Here is a 20,095-nt window from a genome sequence, read left to right as displayed (position 1 = left end):
GTGGAGGTTTTTTTTATTCAATTCCCCGAACCTCTTCACCTGTCAGTCCTTCAACAACAATGTAAAGCAAACTTTGAAGTCAAGGTTATCCAGATTCAAATCGTATTAAAACGGAAATTAATTATTTGAAGACTTAATCCGAAAACTAGAACTCGTTAACTTTTCTTATGGATGGTGTAAAATGAAAAAAAAGTCACAAGCAAGAACTGTCTTCTTTTAATGATATTTGCTACAAATTGCATTGCGATTTTGTTATCAGCCCACTCATCAAAGCTTTGATCGAAAAACGGGCGGTTCTTATCTCCCACACCTCTTGAGGTGATCGATTTATCAGAAGTGTCACTCCTATCAATTTAACGATGAGTTTTCATCATACGATGAAGTATTGTGACAGTTTGACAGTCGCATCCGGTGTTTCACCGTGTAGAAGTGAATAAAATTTTCTTTAAAATAATCAGCAAAAAACTGTTTCTCCACTTTGCATACTGGAGTTGAAAAAAAATTCAGTAAACGCGTTGTTGATCGAATTATTGAGCAAACACTATTTTATCAGCAGCTGGCCGCGCTAAGCATCATTGTATCGACCGTAAGTTTCATGGATCTCGAACACGTTCAACTCTCGGAACGTGGATTTATAGTGCCAAGAATCAAGAAATCTCTTGGGATGTCAAATATAATCTTGCATGTTTATTTTTGATTGACGTAAAGCGTGTGTTTTCAGATGTATTCACAACTGAAAAAGAAACGAGTTAATTTTAAACCGATATTCTCTTTTTTCATAGTTTGTAAAATGTTTCAATAGTGAGATTCGAATTCTTCGAAATAGAAGGATTTTTATAAAAACATCACTAATATCGGAGAAATAGAAAAATGACCGTGGAAGAAAGCAGAATAGTATACTCGTTCGACAGATGTGCGGAAACGCCGGGAGGTATAGTAATTGTTTATTTCTTCTTATGTGTTACATACTCGACTTTCATTCCGATCATAAGATTAAAAAGAAATCTTTTATTCGAAATATTCAAATTGAAAAACTTCTGTTGAAGATGTAAAATAAATATTCAACCTCTATTATATTAATTATATTAATTATAAAAATCGATAAATCATGGGTTGTTGCTGAAATGTTTTTTTATTATTTCCACAAAGGAGTGTCACAAAAATCCACAAGCACGAGCGACGAGTCAACTGAGAGAAACAATGCAGATATGCCAAGGCTTTCTGAACAGCGAGCACATGCTCAGCACGCAAGACAATTACCTTCGAGAACTTTAGGTGCGCTCTCTGCAGAACTGATGATCCATCACAAGAAAAGTGTTTTAATATTTTGTTGAAATTTCAGCTGTGTTGTCCAAAGTAATGAACAACAAAGGTGGAAACATTGTATACAATACTATAAGACTTCCACCTGGCAACAATGACTTGCCGCTGGAAGAACATGCTGAAAACATTGCTAGTCACATGGAACTTCAAGACGAACTCATGCAAGATGATCCTATTTCTGAGATGCGTAGACTAGAAACACTGCGAGAAATGCCTCACTGTTTGACAGTGAAAAGATCCATCAGGGCTAAATTGGCAGTGTCCGTCAATCGAATGTCTAAAAGAAAATCTCTTGGGTACAAAAAACGGCTCAAATATACTATGAGCATTTATTTCATGAAGGTAAAAAAATGTAATTATTATAATAATAATTTCATATCACTTGCAATTTCTTTGGCATTTTACTTGCAACAGAAAATTTTCTTCTGTTCACAGATTTACACTACAATGAAGGAAGTTTCTTCTTCTATCGAACTTTGGTATCACGCTATTAAAACTATCGAGGGACACTTTGGTAGTGGAGTAGCAACTTATTTCAAGTTCTTACGCTGGCTTTTCATTTTGAACATGATGAATTTCATTTTAAGGTGAGTAGTAGTTCTCTGTCACATGAATTCATGAAATATTTTTATTTCCATCAATGAGAATTTATAATTCTTCAGCACGTGTTTTGTGACCGTTCCTCAGTCGCTCATTGAAGTTGCCAAGAGCTCAGATTTCAACCCATGGGACATATTCACAGGAAATGTGAGTGCAAGACTGAACGTGCAAAAAAATTCTGTAAAATGATTGAACTTTTTTTCCTGCAGGGATATTTACAAAATACAATTCTGTATTATGAGTTTTATGGAAACGAGACGATAGAAGTGAATCCTGGCTACACGTACAACATTCCGTCAGCATACTTTTTGACGTTGACCATTTGCTATTTTCTTACATTTCTTTTGTTGTCAGTAAAGTAAGTACGGAAATTTAATGAAGATATTGATGTGATTGAAATTGATTTAGCTGATTTGAATTGGAAAAAAATGTTATTTTCTTGATATTCATTTTAGAGTGGCGAGATCTTACAGAAAATGTTACATCGAAACAGCAGGAGGCATTAACAATCTGTACGCGAGTAAAATTTTTTGCGGCTGGGATTTCGGTGTCGCGTCTTACAAGGCAGCGAACCTGTGTTCGGCCTCAATATATCGAGAACTGAAGGAACTTTTGGCAGAGGCCACAGAACTCATACGCCCACATTTTCTTAGGAGACTTGGGATTTTTTTGTATCAATGTGGAATGACGATTCTCGCATTTTCATTAATGGCAGCGATCGTTGCTTTGCTTTGGAAACTGCTTCTTAAACACGAAGCCAATAAGTCGGATCCGTGGTCACTTTTACTCGTGCCTTTCGTTATCACGTGCATCGTGAATATATTTCCAGTCATCGTTTCGTTACTCGTGAGTCTCACACATCTTCGAGACAAAGATTATCTTTGTTTTTTCAAATTCTCAACTTTCAAATAATCAACTTTTTTTCAATCAAGTTTTTTCAAACTACAGTTTTATTCCAGCTTCAATAATGAAGTTTATCAAAGTTTGAGTTTGAATTTGTTATTAAAAAAAAGTGAATGCCGATGAGCAATGTTAAGCGAAAAAAAACGTAAATTGTGAATCCTTGAGGAAGAGTTCGACAAAACAGACCGATAATTTGAATGTTTATGTTTTCAGGTAAAATTTGAGAATTACAGCAGCAAACGAACGGCTCTATACGTCACGATGTTTCGAGTCTGCACGATGACAGCAGCAGTGGTGATAGCACTGTTGGTCTACTGGTTGTACTACAGCGATCACGATTGTTGGCAAACATATTTGGCTCAAGAGATTTACAGGCTCGTGATCCTCGACTTCGTAGTTTCAATCGTTGGAAACTTTATTGTGCAGGCTTTGCATTACCGATTACACAGGCTTTGCGGGAAAAAAATCGGGGCCCCAAAATTCGAGATAGCTTCAAATACATTGAACTTGATATACAATCAAATACTATTTTGGGTAGCTTTTTACTTCAGTCCACCACTGTCTTTCATAATAGTTTTAAAAATGATATTAACGTTTTACATTAAAAAATTTGGGCTCATACGACACTGTGAACCACCCTCGACTTCCTGGCGAGCCGCGCAAACACAAACCCTTTTTCTTGCTCTCGCTTTCCTCGCCATGACTGCGATCCTCGTAAATCTCGGCTACATTATAACCAGCGTTAAAAGCGGTGCGTGTGGACCGTTTCGCAGTCATGATTACACGTGGGAAGTCGTCGTCGATCATGTACTCAACTTGAGCAGGGACAGCCATTTTTGGATCGTTGTTACCAATCTTGCCAGGCCGGGAACAGGAGCGGCGATTCTTATCGCCATGTTGTGAGTTTCTTCCTTTTTATTTGTTATTTTCTTCAAATAATTATGCAATTGGCCTGGAAAAAAAATTATAGCCAAAGGCTTGAGAAAACGATAATTATTCAAAGTTGTTTCATTAAAATATTTTGAATTACAGAACGATCGTATACTGCTTGCGTGCCAAAGCCGAAGCGAGCAAAGAACTGGTTCACATATTGCGGGAAATGTTGGTTCTGCAATCCCGTGACAAAGATTTTTTGCTCAAGGAATTTTCGAAAGTTGCTGACGAAAGTAAGTTCGTACTGACTCTGCAATTTCTCGCTGGTGAGGTTGTAACATGACTGGGAAGCACGATTCGGGGTGCATTGGTTCTTGAACGTAAACGTACGAAATTTGTTCCAGATTGGCTGCAACGTAGGAAAAATTTTGGACTTCGACGCGAAAATTGCTTCTCTATGTCGGACGAGATTGAAATGTCACAATTATCGGGTCGTTCTAAAAAGACTGAGAGACCACGAGCCGCCGCCGATATCTCGCTCGTTGCAACTCCGAGCACGTCCAGAAATTGAAGTTTAGATTTCGAACGAATTTTCGAAAAATTTTCAAGTATTTTAATCCAATTATCGTTTAAATTTAGCAATGAATTTATTTATTCAACCCTCATCATACGTTTTTACAGTTTTTTTTTTTTTTTTTTTTTTACTAAGAACATACGTGATTTTACAATGGGTGCTAAAACTTTATCGAGAAATTTGGAGTTAGTATTGCTCAATACTTTTACATATTTATTTATTTGTAATTTTATAATAACAAGTGATTTATCGAAGAAGCTTCCGAAACAGATGCCAAAGTATTTATAACAGATTAATGATTATATTTTCATATACAGTTCACCGTACCTGCTGTATTTCTATAAGAAAATTTGTCTCATACAAATACACTCTCTAACTAGCGTTAAACGTCACGTGGAAAATTATTAAAAACCTACATCCCCTCAAACTTCAATTTCATCTCAATATTTCTAGAAAACGACTTGTTTCGTTGAGAAACATGAATTCAGTGACTTCTTGAAGGGCTCCACCCTTTGTTGCAATCCCAACAACGGTTGTCATAGACACAATCGTCTCTGTTTTATGTTTTAAGGACACATAACCAATCCACCAGCATTATAGATCCTGAAATTGTGACAGCAACGAGGAAATATAAAACTTTGAATAACCTAGAGTGTTATTTTGTGAAAAGTTAACCAAAATCGAGTTCAATAAGTAAAAATGTATCATCGAAGCACAACCGTGGGTCTTTCTGACCCAGACGACTTCGAGTGCTCGTAACTTTCGAAGAAATTCATATTCTTCGAAACTTTTTTTTTTAAACGATAGAGAAATTTCTGAATGAGCGAATACTTCGGAGCTTGAACTCGTTGAATTGCTCATTAGACTTTTGTCGCAATTGAAGAAAAAAGCGTGCCTCAGAGGCGTAAAAAATGAGTAATTTTGGTCTGGGTCGAAATGATCCAACGATTGTAAGCTCGCGTTAAACTTTTGTTCGGTTTCATTGATTTCGACACGAGGAGCTGGGCTATGAAGTAACGGAGTGAAGTAGAATCAGCGATGGGAGAAAATGGTGAAAATAAAAGGAGTTATCCATGGATGCCGTTGGCGGGACGCGGGGCGATTGCTGTGCCGAGTGCACGAGTTCTCCGAGCTCTGCGTTACGCTGAAAATTCGCCGCTCTTCACTGAGGATCCATGGACGAGATCGGTGCCTCGTAAAAAGGCTTTCGACGACGAGGCAAAGCCCTCGGAAAGCATCGCAGCGGCTTACAATCCGGAAATTGCGAAAATTCGATTCGTTAAATTTCCGAAGAGAGAAAAAAAGAGCGATTTGCCTAAGCCTGTCAACGAGAATGGCGAGCTCGTTTATCCACCGGACGGACTCTTTCGTTTACGGGAACAACAAATCGCAGAGAAGAAGGAAAAAGAAGCAGAGAAAATCGTCAAACGATCAACGAATGCGGATCTGGAGCCCGAAAATACCGTCAGCCTTGCCACACTCGCCGATGACACGTGGCTGAGAAAAAAGGCTGAAAAAAAGAAAGCAGAAATCCTTAAAAAGAGAGCTATCAAAGCTGCGAAAAAGAGGTGCGAAATCGAAGCCAAAATCGAGAGAGAAAAAGAGGTAAATTCAAAGTCTCACTGCAAATGACTTTACTCCACTTTTAAATGGATGATTTATTTTTGTATTCTCGAATTATTTCGAATTTCAAATTGATAATGAAGAAAATGAAAACATTTTGAATTTAATAAAATTGTTGAATGACATTTCAGATGATGAAACGATTAGAAATCGACCGACCACTGTCCGTCGAATGGCAACGTGAAAAATTACTGGAAAGCGTCGAATTGGAGCAAGCAAAAATTGTCAGGCCTGAAGATATTGAGAAAATTGAATATTTGAAGAGATGCTTCATTCAGGATTCACAGCTCGAGCCGTACGATCTGAACAATCTCAGGGAAGCGAGAAATCGCTTGAGCGAACCTTTGAGAAAACGACGAGAGTAGGTTCTTCTGGTAATTTTCAATAGTTCGTGGTTTGCTTTTTCCCATTTAGACACGAATATTATTGTCGAAAATTCAGTAAATTTATGGAACGATTTTTCAGTTTTAAAGAACTCTACAAGAGCCTGAAAAAGGAAATAATCAGGGACTATAAAGACAGCCTCCGATCTTCGCTTCTCAGCTATATTCTCCTCGATCCAGATGAACGTTCGCGTCTCGGTATTGAATCAATGCCAGTCGGATTTCCTGTTTTAACCATGAGATCCCCAGTTCCGTGGCAACCTTCGAAAATCATCGCTCAACACTCCGTCAATTATAATCTCTTTATTGGCAATGAAATTCTGAGGGATATTCGTGACTTGTGGTTTTCACGGTACTCAATCTTTCGTTGCATCATTCTTGAAAATCGTCAAAGAATCTTCTTTTCAATGCAAAACCTGTAACACGAAACTGTTTATTTTCTAATGAAAAGTTGTTTCGCATCTATTTTTGCGTAGGTATAGCGCGATGAAAATAATTAACGTCACGGACATAGGCGAGCTTCCGGTTCCAGCTTTGGACTTCGAGTCGAGAGTGAATGATCTTTGTTCACTTGCGAGTGAAAAACTGTTGAGAGAGTGGTTGGCCGACGTGGCTGAACTTTTTCTTGAAAAGCAGCACGCCTGGTCGATTTACTTCGAAAATAAACCGAGAGCATCAACGTACCTCGTCGAAAAATATTTCCGAAGCGTGAATTCATTGCTGTCCCGACAACTACGAATCGTCCTTATGAATACCTTGAATGACGTGAAAGATTTCTTTCTCCGGTATCAAGATGGAAATTTCTTTGAATCGGAGTACCAAGACCTCACATTTACACGGTAACGTTTCAATCAAATATTAAATTTCAGGGATTTTTGTCAGATTTCAAAACTTTTTCGAGGCAATTTTTTAATTTTTGTTAATCAACTAATCAAACTAAACTTATTCAAAAACCGTGAAACTCTCAAGCCTTGTTAAGCTGGTTTCCTGATATTTGAGAATTAAAAATTTTAAAGATATTTCAAATCAAATGACAATTTTAAAAATTGTTCTCAATTTCGGAGCTTTTTTGGAGGGGAAGGAAAACATTCGTAGGAAAATTCTAAATTGTCCTAGAACAAGATTCGTTTTAATTCAGACTTTCTGAAAAATTGCCAAATCTCCAAGACTTTTTAGTTCTGAAAAATTCTGAAAAAGTTTTATTCAGAAGCAAAAAAATCTTTTGAAAAATGACAGTATAAAAACTTTTGTGATAAAAATGAATTGAGAAAATTGATTGAATTATTGCAGGGCCCCCTTCATGAGTATTGCCGTGGAGCCGGTGCCGAATAGTAGCGAATTGATGTTCAATCCCAGTGTGAGAGAAATGTACAGCGTCGTGTCGAGATGTTTCGATAGAATAATTTCAGTCTCATCCAACGTACCAACGATCGAGACGATTCTGTTTCCCGAGCTCGAGGAAACGAGGACTTTGTTCCCACTTTTTCGTCACGAATCAGCCGTAAGTGAAAACATAAGAAAATATCCGGCGAACAGTCGATAACCGGCGATTTTTCAAACGTCTCAATTTCGACTTTCTTCATTCTGATGCAACTTTTCAATGATTCCAGGTCGAAAATATCGTCACAGAAGCGCTGGACACGATCGTGGCGAACGAAGTTGGTCCCCAGATATATTTACAATCTTATGAGAATTTTTCGTACATTCTCGACGGTCGAGCTGCGAAAAGTCTCGACGAATATTTCGAGAACGATCCCCTGCCATCGTTGCGGGAATTCGGACACAAAATAGCAAGTTACGATGATCTGAGTAAAGAAATTTGTTTGTACAGAAACAAGGTAGGACTTCACTCTCGTTAACTTAAAAGAATTTTCGAACGAGAGATTCAACTAGAAAAATTTATTAAATTTATGAAATAATTAAATAAATTTGAAAAGATTATCATCAAATAGAGAAAATATTGAAAAGGTTTTATTAATTAATTGGCAGATACCGTTGAATTTGGTCGAGATCGATTGTACGAGCGTGAACGAGACGATGAGAAAAATCCTCCACGATCTTCGGACCCGGATCTGCGACAATTTTCTAACCGAGTTGCGTACGAAGAACCACGAATTATGTGCAATATTCGATTCGATAGCGGAGAGAATATCAGGGATGCCAGAAACGACGCAGGAGGTGGTTGATCTGTTTAACTTTCTGTGCGAAAGTCGTGATTCGACGATGTTCAATTTGCGTGGTAAGCTGTCGCGGTGCGCAGAGTTGATACTATTTTTGTACGACTATCAAGCGCCGGAGGACGAGGACATACAATTGAACACGCGAACGTTAAATTGGCCGAAGGAGATGGAGACGGTGATGGAACTGGCGACGGTGCGTTTGAACATGAGGAAAGAATTCGTCGAGAGCGTGTTACGGGCTCGGCGTGAAAATTTCGAGCAAACGATACAGAACATGCAAATGGGGATAGATCAATTCAAGAAAAAAGATCCTCCGGTCTTGACGATGGACGAGATGGAACAAGCGACCGAGGAAATCGAACAACTGTCGAAAAACATGGCAGAAATCGTCAGAGAGGCCGAGCAAATAAACGCCGAGGAAGGATTGCTCGACATGGAGTTGAGCCCTTACATGACACTGCCATCGATGACGACGACGGTCGAGACATTCGACAGACTGTGGCACACGGTTTTGAGTTTCCACAAAAACTATGAAAAATGGTATTACGGATCGTTCGTGGGTCTCGACGCCGAAGAGATTCGTACCGAGACCGATAACGCCTGGAAAACTTTGTACAAATTAGGCCGTGTCTTGACCGACGTTCCAGGAGCTCGTAGAATCGCCGAGATGGTCCGAGGAAAAGTTGAAAAATTCCGACAATTTATACCCCTTTTGCAAACTATTTGTAATCCAGGATTACAGAAACGTCATTGGGAGCAAATAAGCGGGGTGGTTGGAACGCCCATTCATCCAACGGAGGAGAGCAGTTTGTCTGACATGATCGATTACGGTCTGACCGTTCACACGAGCAAACTCGAAGAAATATCATCGGCAGCAACGAAGGAGCATACGCTGGAGAAAAACCTGCGAAAAATGCAGAACGAGTGGCTCGACGTTCATTTCGATTTGACGCCGTACCGTGAAACAGGCGTCATGATATTGTCGGCCGTCGACGAGATACAGGTTCTGCTGGACGACCACATACTCAAAGCTCAAACGATGAGAGGCTCGCCGTTCGTAAAAGCTTTCGAGGCAGAAATGCAGTCGTGGGAAGAAAAATTGATCACGATGCAGGACATAATCGACCAGTGGCTGATGTGCCAAGCAACTTGGATGTACCTGGAGCCGATTTTTAGCAGCGAAGATATCATGAGACAAATGCCAAACGAGGCGAAGAACTTTCGACAAGTTGACAAAATTTGGCGAGGCATCATGGCCTACGTTGCCAATAACACGAGAGTCGTTGATGCAACGTCCATGAAAGACATGCTCTCACAATTCAAATTGTGCAACACTTATCTCGAAGGAATACAGAAAGGTTTGAACGATTATCTCGAGAAAAAGCGTTTGTTCTTTCCACGATTTTTCTTCCTCTCGAACGACGAGCTCTTGGAGATTCTCTCGGAGACCAAAGACCCTCAGAGGGTTCAACCCCATTTGCGCAAATGCTTTGAAGGCATCAGCAAATTGAGGTTCACCAAAGACGATGAAATAATTGGCATGCTTTCCGACGAAGAGGAGTACGTTCCTATGAGCGGTAAAATTTATCCTGCCGACGCGAAAGGCATGGTAGAAAAATGGCTCTGCCAGGTCGAAGAATTGATGAGAGTTTCCTTGAGGGACATCGCTCAGGACAGTATCATCGCCTATTTCAACGATGTACGCGAAGAATGGATAGTTTCGTGGCCCGGCCAGATCGTCCTGTGTGGCAGCCAAGTGCACTGGACGAGTGAGGTAAAAGTTCACCATTTTTGTACCCTTTCACATTTACATTTCATTAAAATAGTGGAAAAAATGTTCATTCAAAAAGAAAACGAGCCAAAATTTTCTTTTTTTTTTGTTTTAAAGAAAAGGAAAGGAGGAAAAAGAATTTAAAAAATTGAGATTCTTCCCGTCGTATCCGCAACTAAATTCTGTGCACCAATGTAGAGTTCGACGAATAATATTTTTCTTGTTCCGGAAGGTATGCGAGAGCATCGAGAGTGGTGAGACAGCGGCGTATCTGACGAAATGTAGTCAACAGATCGAGCGGACAGTGGCTCTGGTCCGGGGGAAGCTGGAGCCAGGAGCGCGGATAACATTGAACGCTCTGATAGTGATAGACGTGCACGCTCGTGACGTGGTGAAATCGCTGGTTGAAGGGAAGGTGAAAAACGTGATGGATTTCAACTGGATATCGCAGCTGCGATATTATTGGTCGGAAGGGAGCGTGGTGGTCTCGATGATAACGACGGACGTCGCCTACGGCTTCGAATACCTCGGGAACACCCCGCGTTTGGTGATCACGCCTCTGACCGACAGATGTTACAGGACCCTGATGGGAGCGTTGAAACTGAATCTCGGTGGGGCGCCGGAAGGTCCAGCAGGAACTGGCAAGACCGAGACTTCGAAGGACCTCGCGAAGGCAGTCGCCAAGCAGTGTGTTGTGTTCAACTGCTCGGACGGCCTTGATTATCAGGCGATGGGAAAATTCTTCAAAGGATTGGCCCAGTCGGGGGCGTGGGCTTGCTTCGACGAGTTCAACAGAATCGAGCTCGAGGTTCTGTCGGTGATAGCCCAGCAGATATCGACGATACAAATGGCCATTGGGATGAAACTCGAGCGTTTCAATTTCGAAGGAACGGAAATAAAGCTCGATTTGACTTGCAATATATTCATCACGATGAACCCCGGCTACGCCGGTCGCCAGGAGTTGCCGGACAATCTCAAAGTGCTTTTTCGTACGGTCGCGATGATGGTGCCGGACTATGGGATGATCGGGGAAATAACTTTGTACAGCTACGGCTTCGACAACGCCAGAAGCTTGGCTGAGAAAATAGTTCACACTTATAAACTGTGCTCGGAACAATTGAGCTCGCAGAGTCATTACGATTATGGAATGAGAGCTGTCAAAACTGTTTTGGTAGCAGCTGGAAATCTGAAGTTCAAGTACCCAACGGATGACGAGTCGGTGTTGGTGCTGCGGGCGATCGTCGACGTGAATTTACCCAAGTTTCTCTTCCAGGACGTCGGACTCTTCGTCGGCATTTACAATGATCTCTTCCCGGGCATCGAACTTCCGCAGCCCGATCGCGACGAGTTGATCGACTTCCTGCGTGTCAATTTGGCGAAGCGAAATCTCCAATCGACTCCGTGGTATTTGGAGAAAATCGTGCAGATTTACGAGATGATTTTGGTCCGGCACGGCTTGATGATCGTCGGCGAAACTCTCGGCGGCAAAACCCAAGCTTATCAAACTCTGGCCGACTCCCTGGCCGATTTATCCAACAAGAGGAAAGCTCTGCTCCGCGAATTCCGGACCGTTTATCGGATCATCAATCCCAAAGCGATCACCATGGGACAGTTGTACGGCAGCTTCGATCCCGCTTCCCACGAGTGGAGCGACGGCGTCCTCGCCAACAGTTTTCGCGAATACGCTCAACCCATGAGTTCCGAAAGAAAGTGGATCGTTTTCGACGGTCCGATCGACGCCGTTTGGATCGAAAACATGAACACCGTCCTCGACGACAATAAAAAATTGTGCCTCATGTCCGGCGAAATCATACAAATGTCCAACAAAATGAACATGATCTTCGAGCCTGCTGATCTCGAACAAGCCTCCCCGGCCACCGTCAGTCGTTGCGGCATGATTTACATGGAACCTTCCCAACTCGGCTGGCAAGCCATGTTCGAATCTCACAAAAAGCATCTCCGTGCAAAATTGCTTCTCGAGCAATTCGAACTCGTTTGCGAGCTCATCGAGTGGCTGGTCAATCCGATTTTCGATTTTTTGAAATTCAACTGTAAAAGTTTCGTCGATACTTCCGATCTTTACATGTTTCTCGTGAGTCCTTAAAAAATCTTCAAGCCTCGATTGGACTTTTGGTATCTCGTAAATCCAGTAATTCGATATCTCTTCGTTTGCTCCTAATTTCGCAGGCTTTCACGCGGCTGTTCAACACCATGCTCGAAGGCGAGTCCCAGGTGAGCACAGTTTGGCTGCAGTGCGTCCTGCTCTTCAGCATGGTCTGGGGATTCGGCTCGACTTTGATAACGGACAGTAGAAAAGCCTTCGACGTTTATCTGCGGTCCCTGCTGCTTGGCAACGTCGAGGAATATCCTAAGCCGAAAGCCTTCAAGCTGACGAAGCAGCAGCTCTTTCCGGATCGGGGCATAGTTTACGATTGGGTTTATGACAAGAAGAATAACGGATCTTGGATTTCCTGGATGGAGACGGGCGTTCAGGTAACAAAGCTCTGAATAAATCGTTCGTCAGTGAACGAGGCTACTGAGTCGCAGCTATACGTTACGATTTGCAGACACCGTTGCCGGCGAACGCGAAAGTCAGCGAGTTGATAATCCAGACGAACGAGGTATCGATGCAGAGGTTTTTCGTCTCGAGCTTCCTGAAGCGATCGTTACCGGTACTGTTCGTCGGTCCAACGGGGACGGGGAAGTCATCGATTATTTTGGACTATTTGTTGAGCTTGCCGCGAGATAAGTACGTCCAGAACGTCGTCAACTTCAGCGCCCGTACGAGTGCTTCGCAGACTCAAGAGATCGTGATGTCCAAGTTGGACAGAAGAAGGAAAGGAGTTTACGGGCCAGCGATGGGGAAGCAGTGCGTGTTGTTCGTGGATGACCTGAGCATGCCGCAGAAAGAAATTTACGGTGCGCAGCCACCGATCGAGCTTCTGCGGCAGTGGATCGACCACGGGCACTGGTTCGATCCGAAGGACACGACGATGCTGTATCTCGTCGACATGCTCCTGGTGACGGCGATGATCCCACCGGGGGGTGGTTCGAACGTGGTGACACCGAGGCTGACGAGGCACACGCACATCATCGGCATGGACGCCTTCGAGGACGCAACGATGACGAAGATCTTCGCTACTCTGTTGGATTGGCACTTTGGTAAGGGCTACGACACGAACGTCGGTCGTTTGGGAAAAATGGTGGTTTCGGCAACGATGAAGGTTTACCACGAATCCCGGGAGAACTTTTTGCCGATTCCTTCCAAGAGCCACTACACTTTCAACCTCCGGGATTTCGCCCGCGTCATCGGCGGCGTGGTCCTCGTTCCTGCAGCGAGAATGCGCGAGCCGGAAAAGCTCATGAGACTTTGGGTCCACGAGATATTCCGCGTGTTCCACGACCGCCTCGTCGACGAGGGCGATCGCGAGGCTTTCTTCAAGATCGTCAAGCACGTTGTTTACGAAGAGCTTCGTCAGCCACTGGAAAAAATACTAACGAGCTTCCTGGGGGAAGATGAAAAAAGCATAAACCGCCAACATCTGGGCGGCCTCTATTTTGGCATGTACATGGAACCCGATGCTGATCCGCCGATCTATGACGAAGTTCCAAGCTTCGGTGAGCTCGAGGAGAAAATGGATTACTACCTGGCCGAGTACAACATGACTTCCAAGACGGTCATGTCCCTCGTGCTCTTCAGGTACGCGATCGAGCACGTGTCGAGGGTTTCGCGAGTCCTTATGCAGGACAAAGGCCACGCTATGCTCGTCGGTGTCGGTGGCTCCGGGCGCAACTCCTGCGCCAAATTGGCAACGAGTGTATCCGAATTCGCTATCCACCAGGTTGAGATCACTAGAAATTACGGGTTTTCCGACTGGCGGGAAGATTTGCGGAAGCTGCTGATGAGGGTGGGCAAAGAAGGAAAACCGACCGTCTTCCTATTCGGTGATAATCAGATCCAAGACGAGAGCTTCGTCGAGGACATAAACATGGTACTGAACACCGGGGACGTCGCGAATCTCTACGGCAGCGAGGAAAAGGCCGAGATACTCGAGGCAATGATGAATCTTACTCGGGACCCGAGCAGCAAAAAAATGGAGACAACTCCGATGTCCCTTTACGCTGTTTTCGTTGAAAGAGTCAAAAAGTATCTGCACATCGTCCTGACGATGTCGCCGATAGGTGACGCCTTCCGTAATCGTCTGAGGATGTTCCCTTCGCTGATTAATTGCTGCACGATCGATTGGTACGACGTCTGGCCGCCGGACGCCCTCGAGAGAGTGGCGACGACCTCCCTACGGGAGCTGGACATCCCCAATGACGTTCGGACCTCCTGCGTCGCGATCTGTCAACAGTTTCACGAAAGCGTGAGACGCGTAAGCGAGGAATACGAGAGAACGACGAGGCGGAAAAACTACGTTACGCCGACGAGTTTCCTGCAGCTCATTAAGTCGCTCTACCGACTTTACGGTCGTAAGGTCGACGACATCACCTCCCAGCAGAACCGCTACGTCGTCGGCTTGGAAAAGCTCGATTTTGCGGCCGGACAAGTCGCTGTGATGCAGAATGAACTGCACGTTTTGCAACCGCAGCTGGTCGCCCAGTCGCAGCTCAGTGACAAGTTGATGATCCGCATTGAACAGGACACCGTCAATGTGGAAGCCAAGAAGGAAGTCGTCGCTGCCGATGAGGCTCTGGCCAATGAGGCAGCAGCGGCTGCCCAGGCGATCAAAGACGATTGCGAAAGTGATTTGGCCGAGGCGACGCCCGCCCTGGAGGCTGCGCTCGCAGCTCTCGACACTTTGAAACCCGCTGACATTACAATTGTCAAATCAATGAAAAATCCACCGGCCGGTGTCCGACTCGTGATGGAAGCTGTTTGCGTCCTGAAAGGCGTCAAACCTGAAAAAGTTCAAGATCCGGCCACTGGCAAAACTACCGACGACTATTGGGCCGCATCCATCAAAGTCCTCGGCGACATGAAGTTCCTCGAACACCTTAAAACTTTCGACAAAGACAATATACCCGTTGCTTCCATGAAACTCATCAGAGACAAATTCATGAACGACCGTAATTTCCAACCTGAAGTCATCAAAAAAGTTTCCACCGCCTGCGAAGGCCTCTGCCGATGGGTTCGTGCCATGGAGGTTTACGATCGGGTCATCAAAGTCGTCGCCCCTAAGAAAGCTATGCTCGCCGAAGCCGAAGCTGAATTAGCTGCGCAGATGGAAACCCTCAACGCTAAAAGAACTCTACTTCAGGTCAGTCGCGTTTCACTATCAATTGTTAAGGCTCCCAAGTCTTTGTTTCAAGTAAATCTCACACTGGAGCAAATAAACTGTCGAAATTTTCTTGCCAGCAAAAAATTTAAAAACTCAACAAATTTGAGGGTAAAAAGTTAAAACGCGTGGGATAATGAAAAGTTGAAAAAAAAATACAATTTTCATGTTACTTTTGATTTGTTTCTTCCAGGAAGTAACCGACAAGCTGCAAACATTGAACGACGAATTCGCAGAGTGCATGAGGGAGAAAAAGAAGTTGGAGGATCAGATAGATCATTGCATGCAGAAATTAGACAGAGCAGAAAAATTATTGGGAGGCCTGGGTGGAGAAAAAACTCGTTGGAGTGAGACAGCTTCGCTGTTGGGTTCGAGCTTGGGCAACATAATCGGCGATGTACTTTTGGCATCAGGAGTCGTCGCGTACCTTGGTGTCTTTACGATCGAGTACCGTAATGGCTTAGTAGCCGATTGGTACAGTTTGTGTAAACAAATGAGAATCCCATGCGGTGAGAAGTTCAGCTTGGACGAAATATTGGGAGACCCGGTCGAAATAAGGGCCTGGATGATCCACGGACTGCCAGCTGACAATTACTCCATCGAGAATGGCATAATCGTGAAAAACGCCGATCGGTGGCCGCTGATGATCGACCCCCAGGGCCAGGCGAACAAGTGGATAAAGAATCTTGAGAAGCAGCAGAAACTGATGGTGATCAAATTGACCGACAGCAATTATGTGAGAACGATGGAAGTTGCGATCCAGCTGGGCAAACCGGTGCTCCTGGAAAACATACTGGAAGAAATAGACGCGATTCTTGAGCCTGTGCTGGTGAAAAATATTTACAAACAACAAGGAGTTGCCTACATGCGGTTCGGCGAGACTGTCCTCGAGTACAACGATTCATTTAGATTTTACATCACTACTCGATTACGAAATCCTCATTATTTACCTGAAGTCTCGGTTAAAGTGACTCTCCTGAATTTCATGATAACGCCCCAAGGCTTGCAAGACCAACTGCTGGGCATAGTCGTAGCCAAAGATTTGCCTGTTTTGGAGGAAAAGAAAAACCAGCTGATCGTCGAGGGCGCAAACAACAAGAGAATATTGAAGGAAATCGAGGACAAAATCCTCGAAGTCCTTTCCACTTCCGAGGGCAACATACTCGAGGATGAAACGGCCATAAAAATATTGTCATCTTCGAAATTGCTCTCGGAAGACATTCAAGCCAAGCAGAAAGTGGCTGCAATAACGTCGAAGGAGATTGACGAGGCGAGGAACGGGTACAAGCCCGTGTCGCGACACGGCTCGATATTGTTCTTCTGCATATCCGAACTCGGCAACATCGATCCCATGTATCAGTACTCCTTGGTCTGGTTCATCAATCTCTACGTCATGTCAATTGCCAAGAGCGAAACTTCCTCGGATCTTCAGACGAGGATGCACAACTTGAACCAGTTCTTCACTAGGAGCATTTACAAAAATGTTTGTCGTTCTCTCTTCGAGAAAGACAAACTCATATTCTCCTTGGTCCTCGGGGTCGGTATATTGAGAGCGGAGAACAAGATCGATGAAGATCTCTGGAACTTTTTGCTGACCGGTGGAGTCGCCCTGGAAAATCCTTATCCGAATCCGGACCCGAGCTGGTTGACCGACAAATCCTGGTCGGACATTGTCCGTGCTTCGACGATCCACTGTCTTGGAGAGTTCAAAAATTCTCTGTTGAAGCATCAGGCCGAATGGAAAGCTCGCTATGATTTGGCGGACCCGCAGAACAGTCATTTCCCAGCGCCCTACGAACAAGCAAATAACGCGGATATGATTAAACTCGTCATACTCAAGTGTCTCAGACCAGATAAAATTGTTTCGGCTGTTCAGAATTACATAATTGCTAACATGGGAGATTTCTTCGTGGAGCCGCCAGCGTTTGATCTCCAGGATGCCTACGGCGATTCGAGCAACGTAACGCCCCTCGTCTTCATACTTTCTCCGGGTTCAGACCCAATGGCGGGCCTCATTAAATTCGCCGAGGACAAAGGGGTCCCGAAGAAAAATCTCATGAGCATTTCCCTGGGCCAAGGACAAGGCCCCATCGCTGCTCGTCTCATTGATCGCTGCATAAAAAGCGGCGAGTGGGTCGTTCTGCAGAACTGTCATTTGGCTGAATCCTGGATGAAGGAACTCGATCGTATCTGCGACGAAATTGTCGTCCCCGAAGGCACACACCTCAGATTTCGTATGTGGCTCACCAGCTATCCTTCCAGAAGTTTTCCTGTTTCAATCCTCCAAAATGGCGTCAAAATGACCAACGAAGCACCCAAAGGATTGCGACAAAATCTGTTACGAAGCTACAACAACGATCCCCTGTCGGACGACAAATTCTTTCGTGGCACTTTCAAAACCCTCGAATGGCGTGCTCTCCTCTTCTCTTTGTGTTTCTTCCATGCTGTCGTTCAAGAGAGAAGAAAATTTGGACCACTCGGTTGGAATATTCCTTATGAATTTAATGAGTCTGATCTACGCATCAGTGTCGTTCAACTCCAGGTCGGTTTACGTTCTTCTCCTCAGATCCATTCGGATTTTTCGAGCTTGTGCCACTTCCATCAAGAATTCAAAGATCCTGCTTTCGATGGCACTCCCAAAAAATTATTTTTGTATTCGTTCACTTGCAGATGTTCTTGAACGATTACGACCAAGTACCATTCGACGCCTTGCTCTACTTAACTGGTGAGTGTAATTACGGTGGACGTGTCACCGACGACAAAGATCGCAGACTCTTGATTTCCCTTCTAAAGATTTATTACAACACTGACGTTATTAAAGATCCTGAGTAAGTTTCTACAACAATTTCTTAATCATCGCTTGATTTAAAAAACAATACAGAATCATCAAGTGTTCGAAGAAAAACTCTGATTTTGTAGCGGTCTGAGAACTTCAGCATTATTGGATTGAAATGTGTTTGCAGATATTCCTTTTCTCCGAGTGGATTATACCATTTACCCCCAGATACAGATCACCCAGGCTGCGTAGAGTACATCAAAAGCTTACCGATAAATCAAAGGCCTGAAGTGTATGGTCTCCATGAAAATGCAGATATAACTAAAGACAATAAGGAATCGATGCAATTGTTGTCAGGTGTGCTGTTAACACAGACGCAAATAACAGGAGTTTCAGGGGTATCCGACATGGACACATTAGTGGAAAACATTGCATCGGACATACTGTCAAAAATGCCGGAGCAATTTAACATGGAAGAGGTAGCAGTAAAGTATCCGGTGCTGTATGCGAACAGTATGAACACAGTTTTGCGTCAAGAACTCATAAGATACAATCGTCTTACGAACGTGATAAAAAAATCTCTAAAAGATGTGAAAAAAGCGATAAAAGGTCAAGTGACGATGTCGTCGTCCCTGGAAGAGGTTTTTCTGAGCATGAGCATTGGAAAAGTTCCAATTGAATGGGACAAAAAATCTTATCCTTCATTGAAGCCACTCGCGAGTTACATCAACGATTTGCTCGGAAGGATAGAATTTTTTAATGATTGGATCGCGAATGATGCTCCCATTGTATTTTGGATATCTGGCTTCTTTTTCACTCAATCTTTTCTGACCGGTGTACTGCAGAATTATGCTCGTTCTTTGAAAATACCAATTGATCACTTGGACTTCGAATTTGAGGTTAAAGACACCTCAATCGAGCAAGAATCGCCATCTCTTGGAGTTTTCACCAAAGGATTGTTTCTCGAAGGTGCTCGATGGGACAAGAAGAACCGACAACTCACCGAATCTAAAGCTAAAATAATGTTCGATCCATTGCCGATTGTCTGGCTCAAGCCCGGCATAAAAAGCCAATTCGTTATATCATCGACCTATCAATGTCCTGTTTACAAAACTAGCGCTAGAAGAGGAGTTCTCGCTACTACGGGACATTCCTCCAATTTTGTCATGTACATATTATTACCGACTTCTGTCGATCCCTCACACTGGATTAATCGTGGTGTTGCTAGTCTCTGCCAACTCGACGATTGACAGAATTTCGTGCATAATTATTATGTATTTTGTATCAATATCGTCATCAATCGAACACAAAATATTTTACATTTTATTTTTATTAAAATATTCACTACACTTTTTCTTCAATATTGATTGTTGAGAATATCAGTTTTAACCTCCGTGTATTTGTTTTTTGCTATAAGATTATATTATACAATGACATCTTGATTCAAACTGAAATTTGAATTTCTTCAGATTATTATCATCTTTATGATGAGAACTTTTTTAATATCCCAAGTTTTTAGGTCTCTAACGTGTGTGTGATAAATTATCAAAGTTTGTAGAAAATAATCTTTTATAGGACCCGAAATTAACCCCAGCAGCACTCTCTGGGGTCTGGGAGATCCGAAAAATTTTTTATTGGCTCATATAATTCCTGTGAATATAAATAAAATTCAAAACTTCATCATCGAAATTTGCAGGTTAAAGCAGGCTGAACTGACTCGTTTGTGTTGAAGTATACTACAGATTCGCCTCGTATTAGAGGTTCCATAGAATTCGTCGTTTTTTAAATGGAATTAAAAAAAAACGGTAAA

General features: G+C 43.2%; 3 protein-coding genes and 1 long non-coding RNA gene across 5 annotated transcripts; 3 read left to right on the top strand and 1 right to left on the bottom strand.

Moving 5' to 3' along the window:
- The first annotated feature begins 123 nt into the window (after positions 1 to 123).
- LOC122414453 (transmembrane channel-like protein 5) lies at positions 124 to 4,660 on the top strand. 2 transcript variants are annotated; one of them, XM_043425728.1, is made up of 11 exons: positions 124 to 586; positions 783 to 931; positions 1,150 to 1,275; positions 1,343 to 1,665; positions 1,759 to 1,910; positions 1,986 to 2,070; positions 2,133 to 2,281; positions 2,379 to 2,769; positions 3,040 to 3,725; positions 3,859 to 3,992; positions 4,104 to 4,660. In XM_043425728.1, exons 2-11 carry the CDS (start codon positions 871 to 873, stop codon positions 4,268 to 4,270), a joined length of 2,274 nt encoding a protein of 757 aa, XP_043281663.1. In that variant the 5' UTR covers positions 124 to 586; positions 783 to 870; the 3' UTR covers positions 4,271 to 4,660. The 2 variants fall into 2 exon arrangements, with proteins under 2 accessions (XP_043281663.1, XP_043281664.1); XM_043425729.1 differs by having other exon boundaries at positions 722 to 931.
- LOC122414457 (uncharacterized) lies at positions 4,381 to 16,048 on the bottom strand. Its single transcript, XR_006261763.1, has 2 exons — positions 15,937 to 16,048; positions 4,381 to 4,876 (listed from the first exon to the last, which is right to left on the bottom strand). It is a non-coding gene; the product is annotated as an uncharacterized lncRNA (long non-coding RNA).
- Positions 6,460 to 18,471, top strand: Dnah3 (dynein heavy chain 3, axonemal). The gene is made up of 10 exons (XM_043425727.1): positions 6,460 to 6,631; positions 6,756 to 7,118; positions 7,570 to 7,780; positions 7,890 to 8,117; positions 8,269 to 10,233; positions 10,463 to 12,322; positions 12,418 to 12,723; positions 12,798 to 15,491; positions 15,703 to 18,051; positions 18,180 to 18,471. Exons 1-10 carry the CDS (start codon positions 6,489 to 6,491, stop codon positions 18,339 to 18,341), a joined length of 10,281 nt encoding a protein of 3,426 aa, XP_043281662.1. The 5' UTR covers positions 6,460 to 6,488; the 3' UTR covers positions 18,342 to 18,471.
- An 8-nt stretch (positions 18,472 to 18,479) lies between these two features.
- Positions 18,480 to 19,781, top strand: LOC122414455 (dynein axonemal heavy chain 3-like). Its single transcript, XM_043425733.1, has one exon. The coding sequence runs from the start codon at positions 18,627 to 18,629 to the stop codon at positions 19,533 to 19,535; it is 909 nt and encodes a 302-aa protein (XP_043281668.1). The 5' UTR covers positions 18,480 to 18,626; the 3' UTR covers positions 19,536 to 19,781.
- The last annotated feature ends 314 nt before the right edge of the window (positions 19,782 to 20,095 follow it).

This window comes from Venturia canescens, chromosome 8, assembly GCF_019457755.1.
Source record: "Venturia canescens isolate UGA chromosome 8, ASM1945775v1, whole genome shotgun sequence".
In the NCBI taxonomy this organism is placed as follows: domain Eukaryota; kingdom Metazoa; phylum Arthropoda; class Insecta; order Hymenoptera; family Ichneumonidae; genus Venturia; species Venturia canescens.
This window is presented reverse-complemented; position numbering and strand designations above follow the sequence as displayed.

Excerpts from the sequence above, each read along its gene's own strand:
- Dnah3 (XM_043425727.1), top strand. The coding sequence starts at position 6,489 with ATGCCAGTCGGATTTCCTGTTTTAACCATGAGATCCCCAGTTCCGTGG. Across the intron at positions 7,781-7,889 it reads TTTTTCGTCACGAATCAGCC|GTCGAAAATATCGTCACAGA; the intron begins GTAAGTGAAAAC and ends CAATGATTCCAG. Across the intron at positions 12,724-12,797 it reads GGATGGAGACGGGCGTTCAG|ACACCGTTGCCGGCGAACGC; the intron begins GTAACAAAGCTC and ends TACGATTTGCAG.
- LOC122414453 (XM_043425728.1), top strand. The coding sequence starts at position 871 with ATGACCGTGGAAGAAAGCAGAATAGTATACTCGTTCGACAGATGTGCG. Across the intron at positions 1,911-1,985 it reads ATGATGAATTTCATTTTAAG|CACGTGTTTTGTGACCGTTC; the intron begins GTGAGTAGTAGT and ends ATAATTCTTCAG. Across the intron at positions 2,282-2,378 it reads TTTCTTTTGTTGTCAGTAAA|AGTGGCGAGATCTTACAGAA; the intron begins GTAAGTACGGAA and ends TATTCATTTTAG.
- LOC122414455 (XM_043425733.1), top strand. The coding sequence starts at position 18,627 with ATGCAATTGTTGTCAGGTGTGCTGTTAACACAGACGCAAATAACAGGA.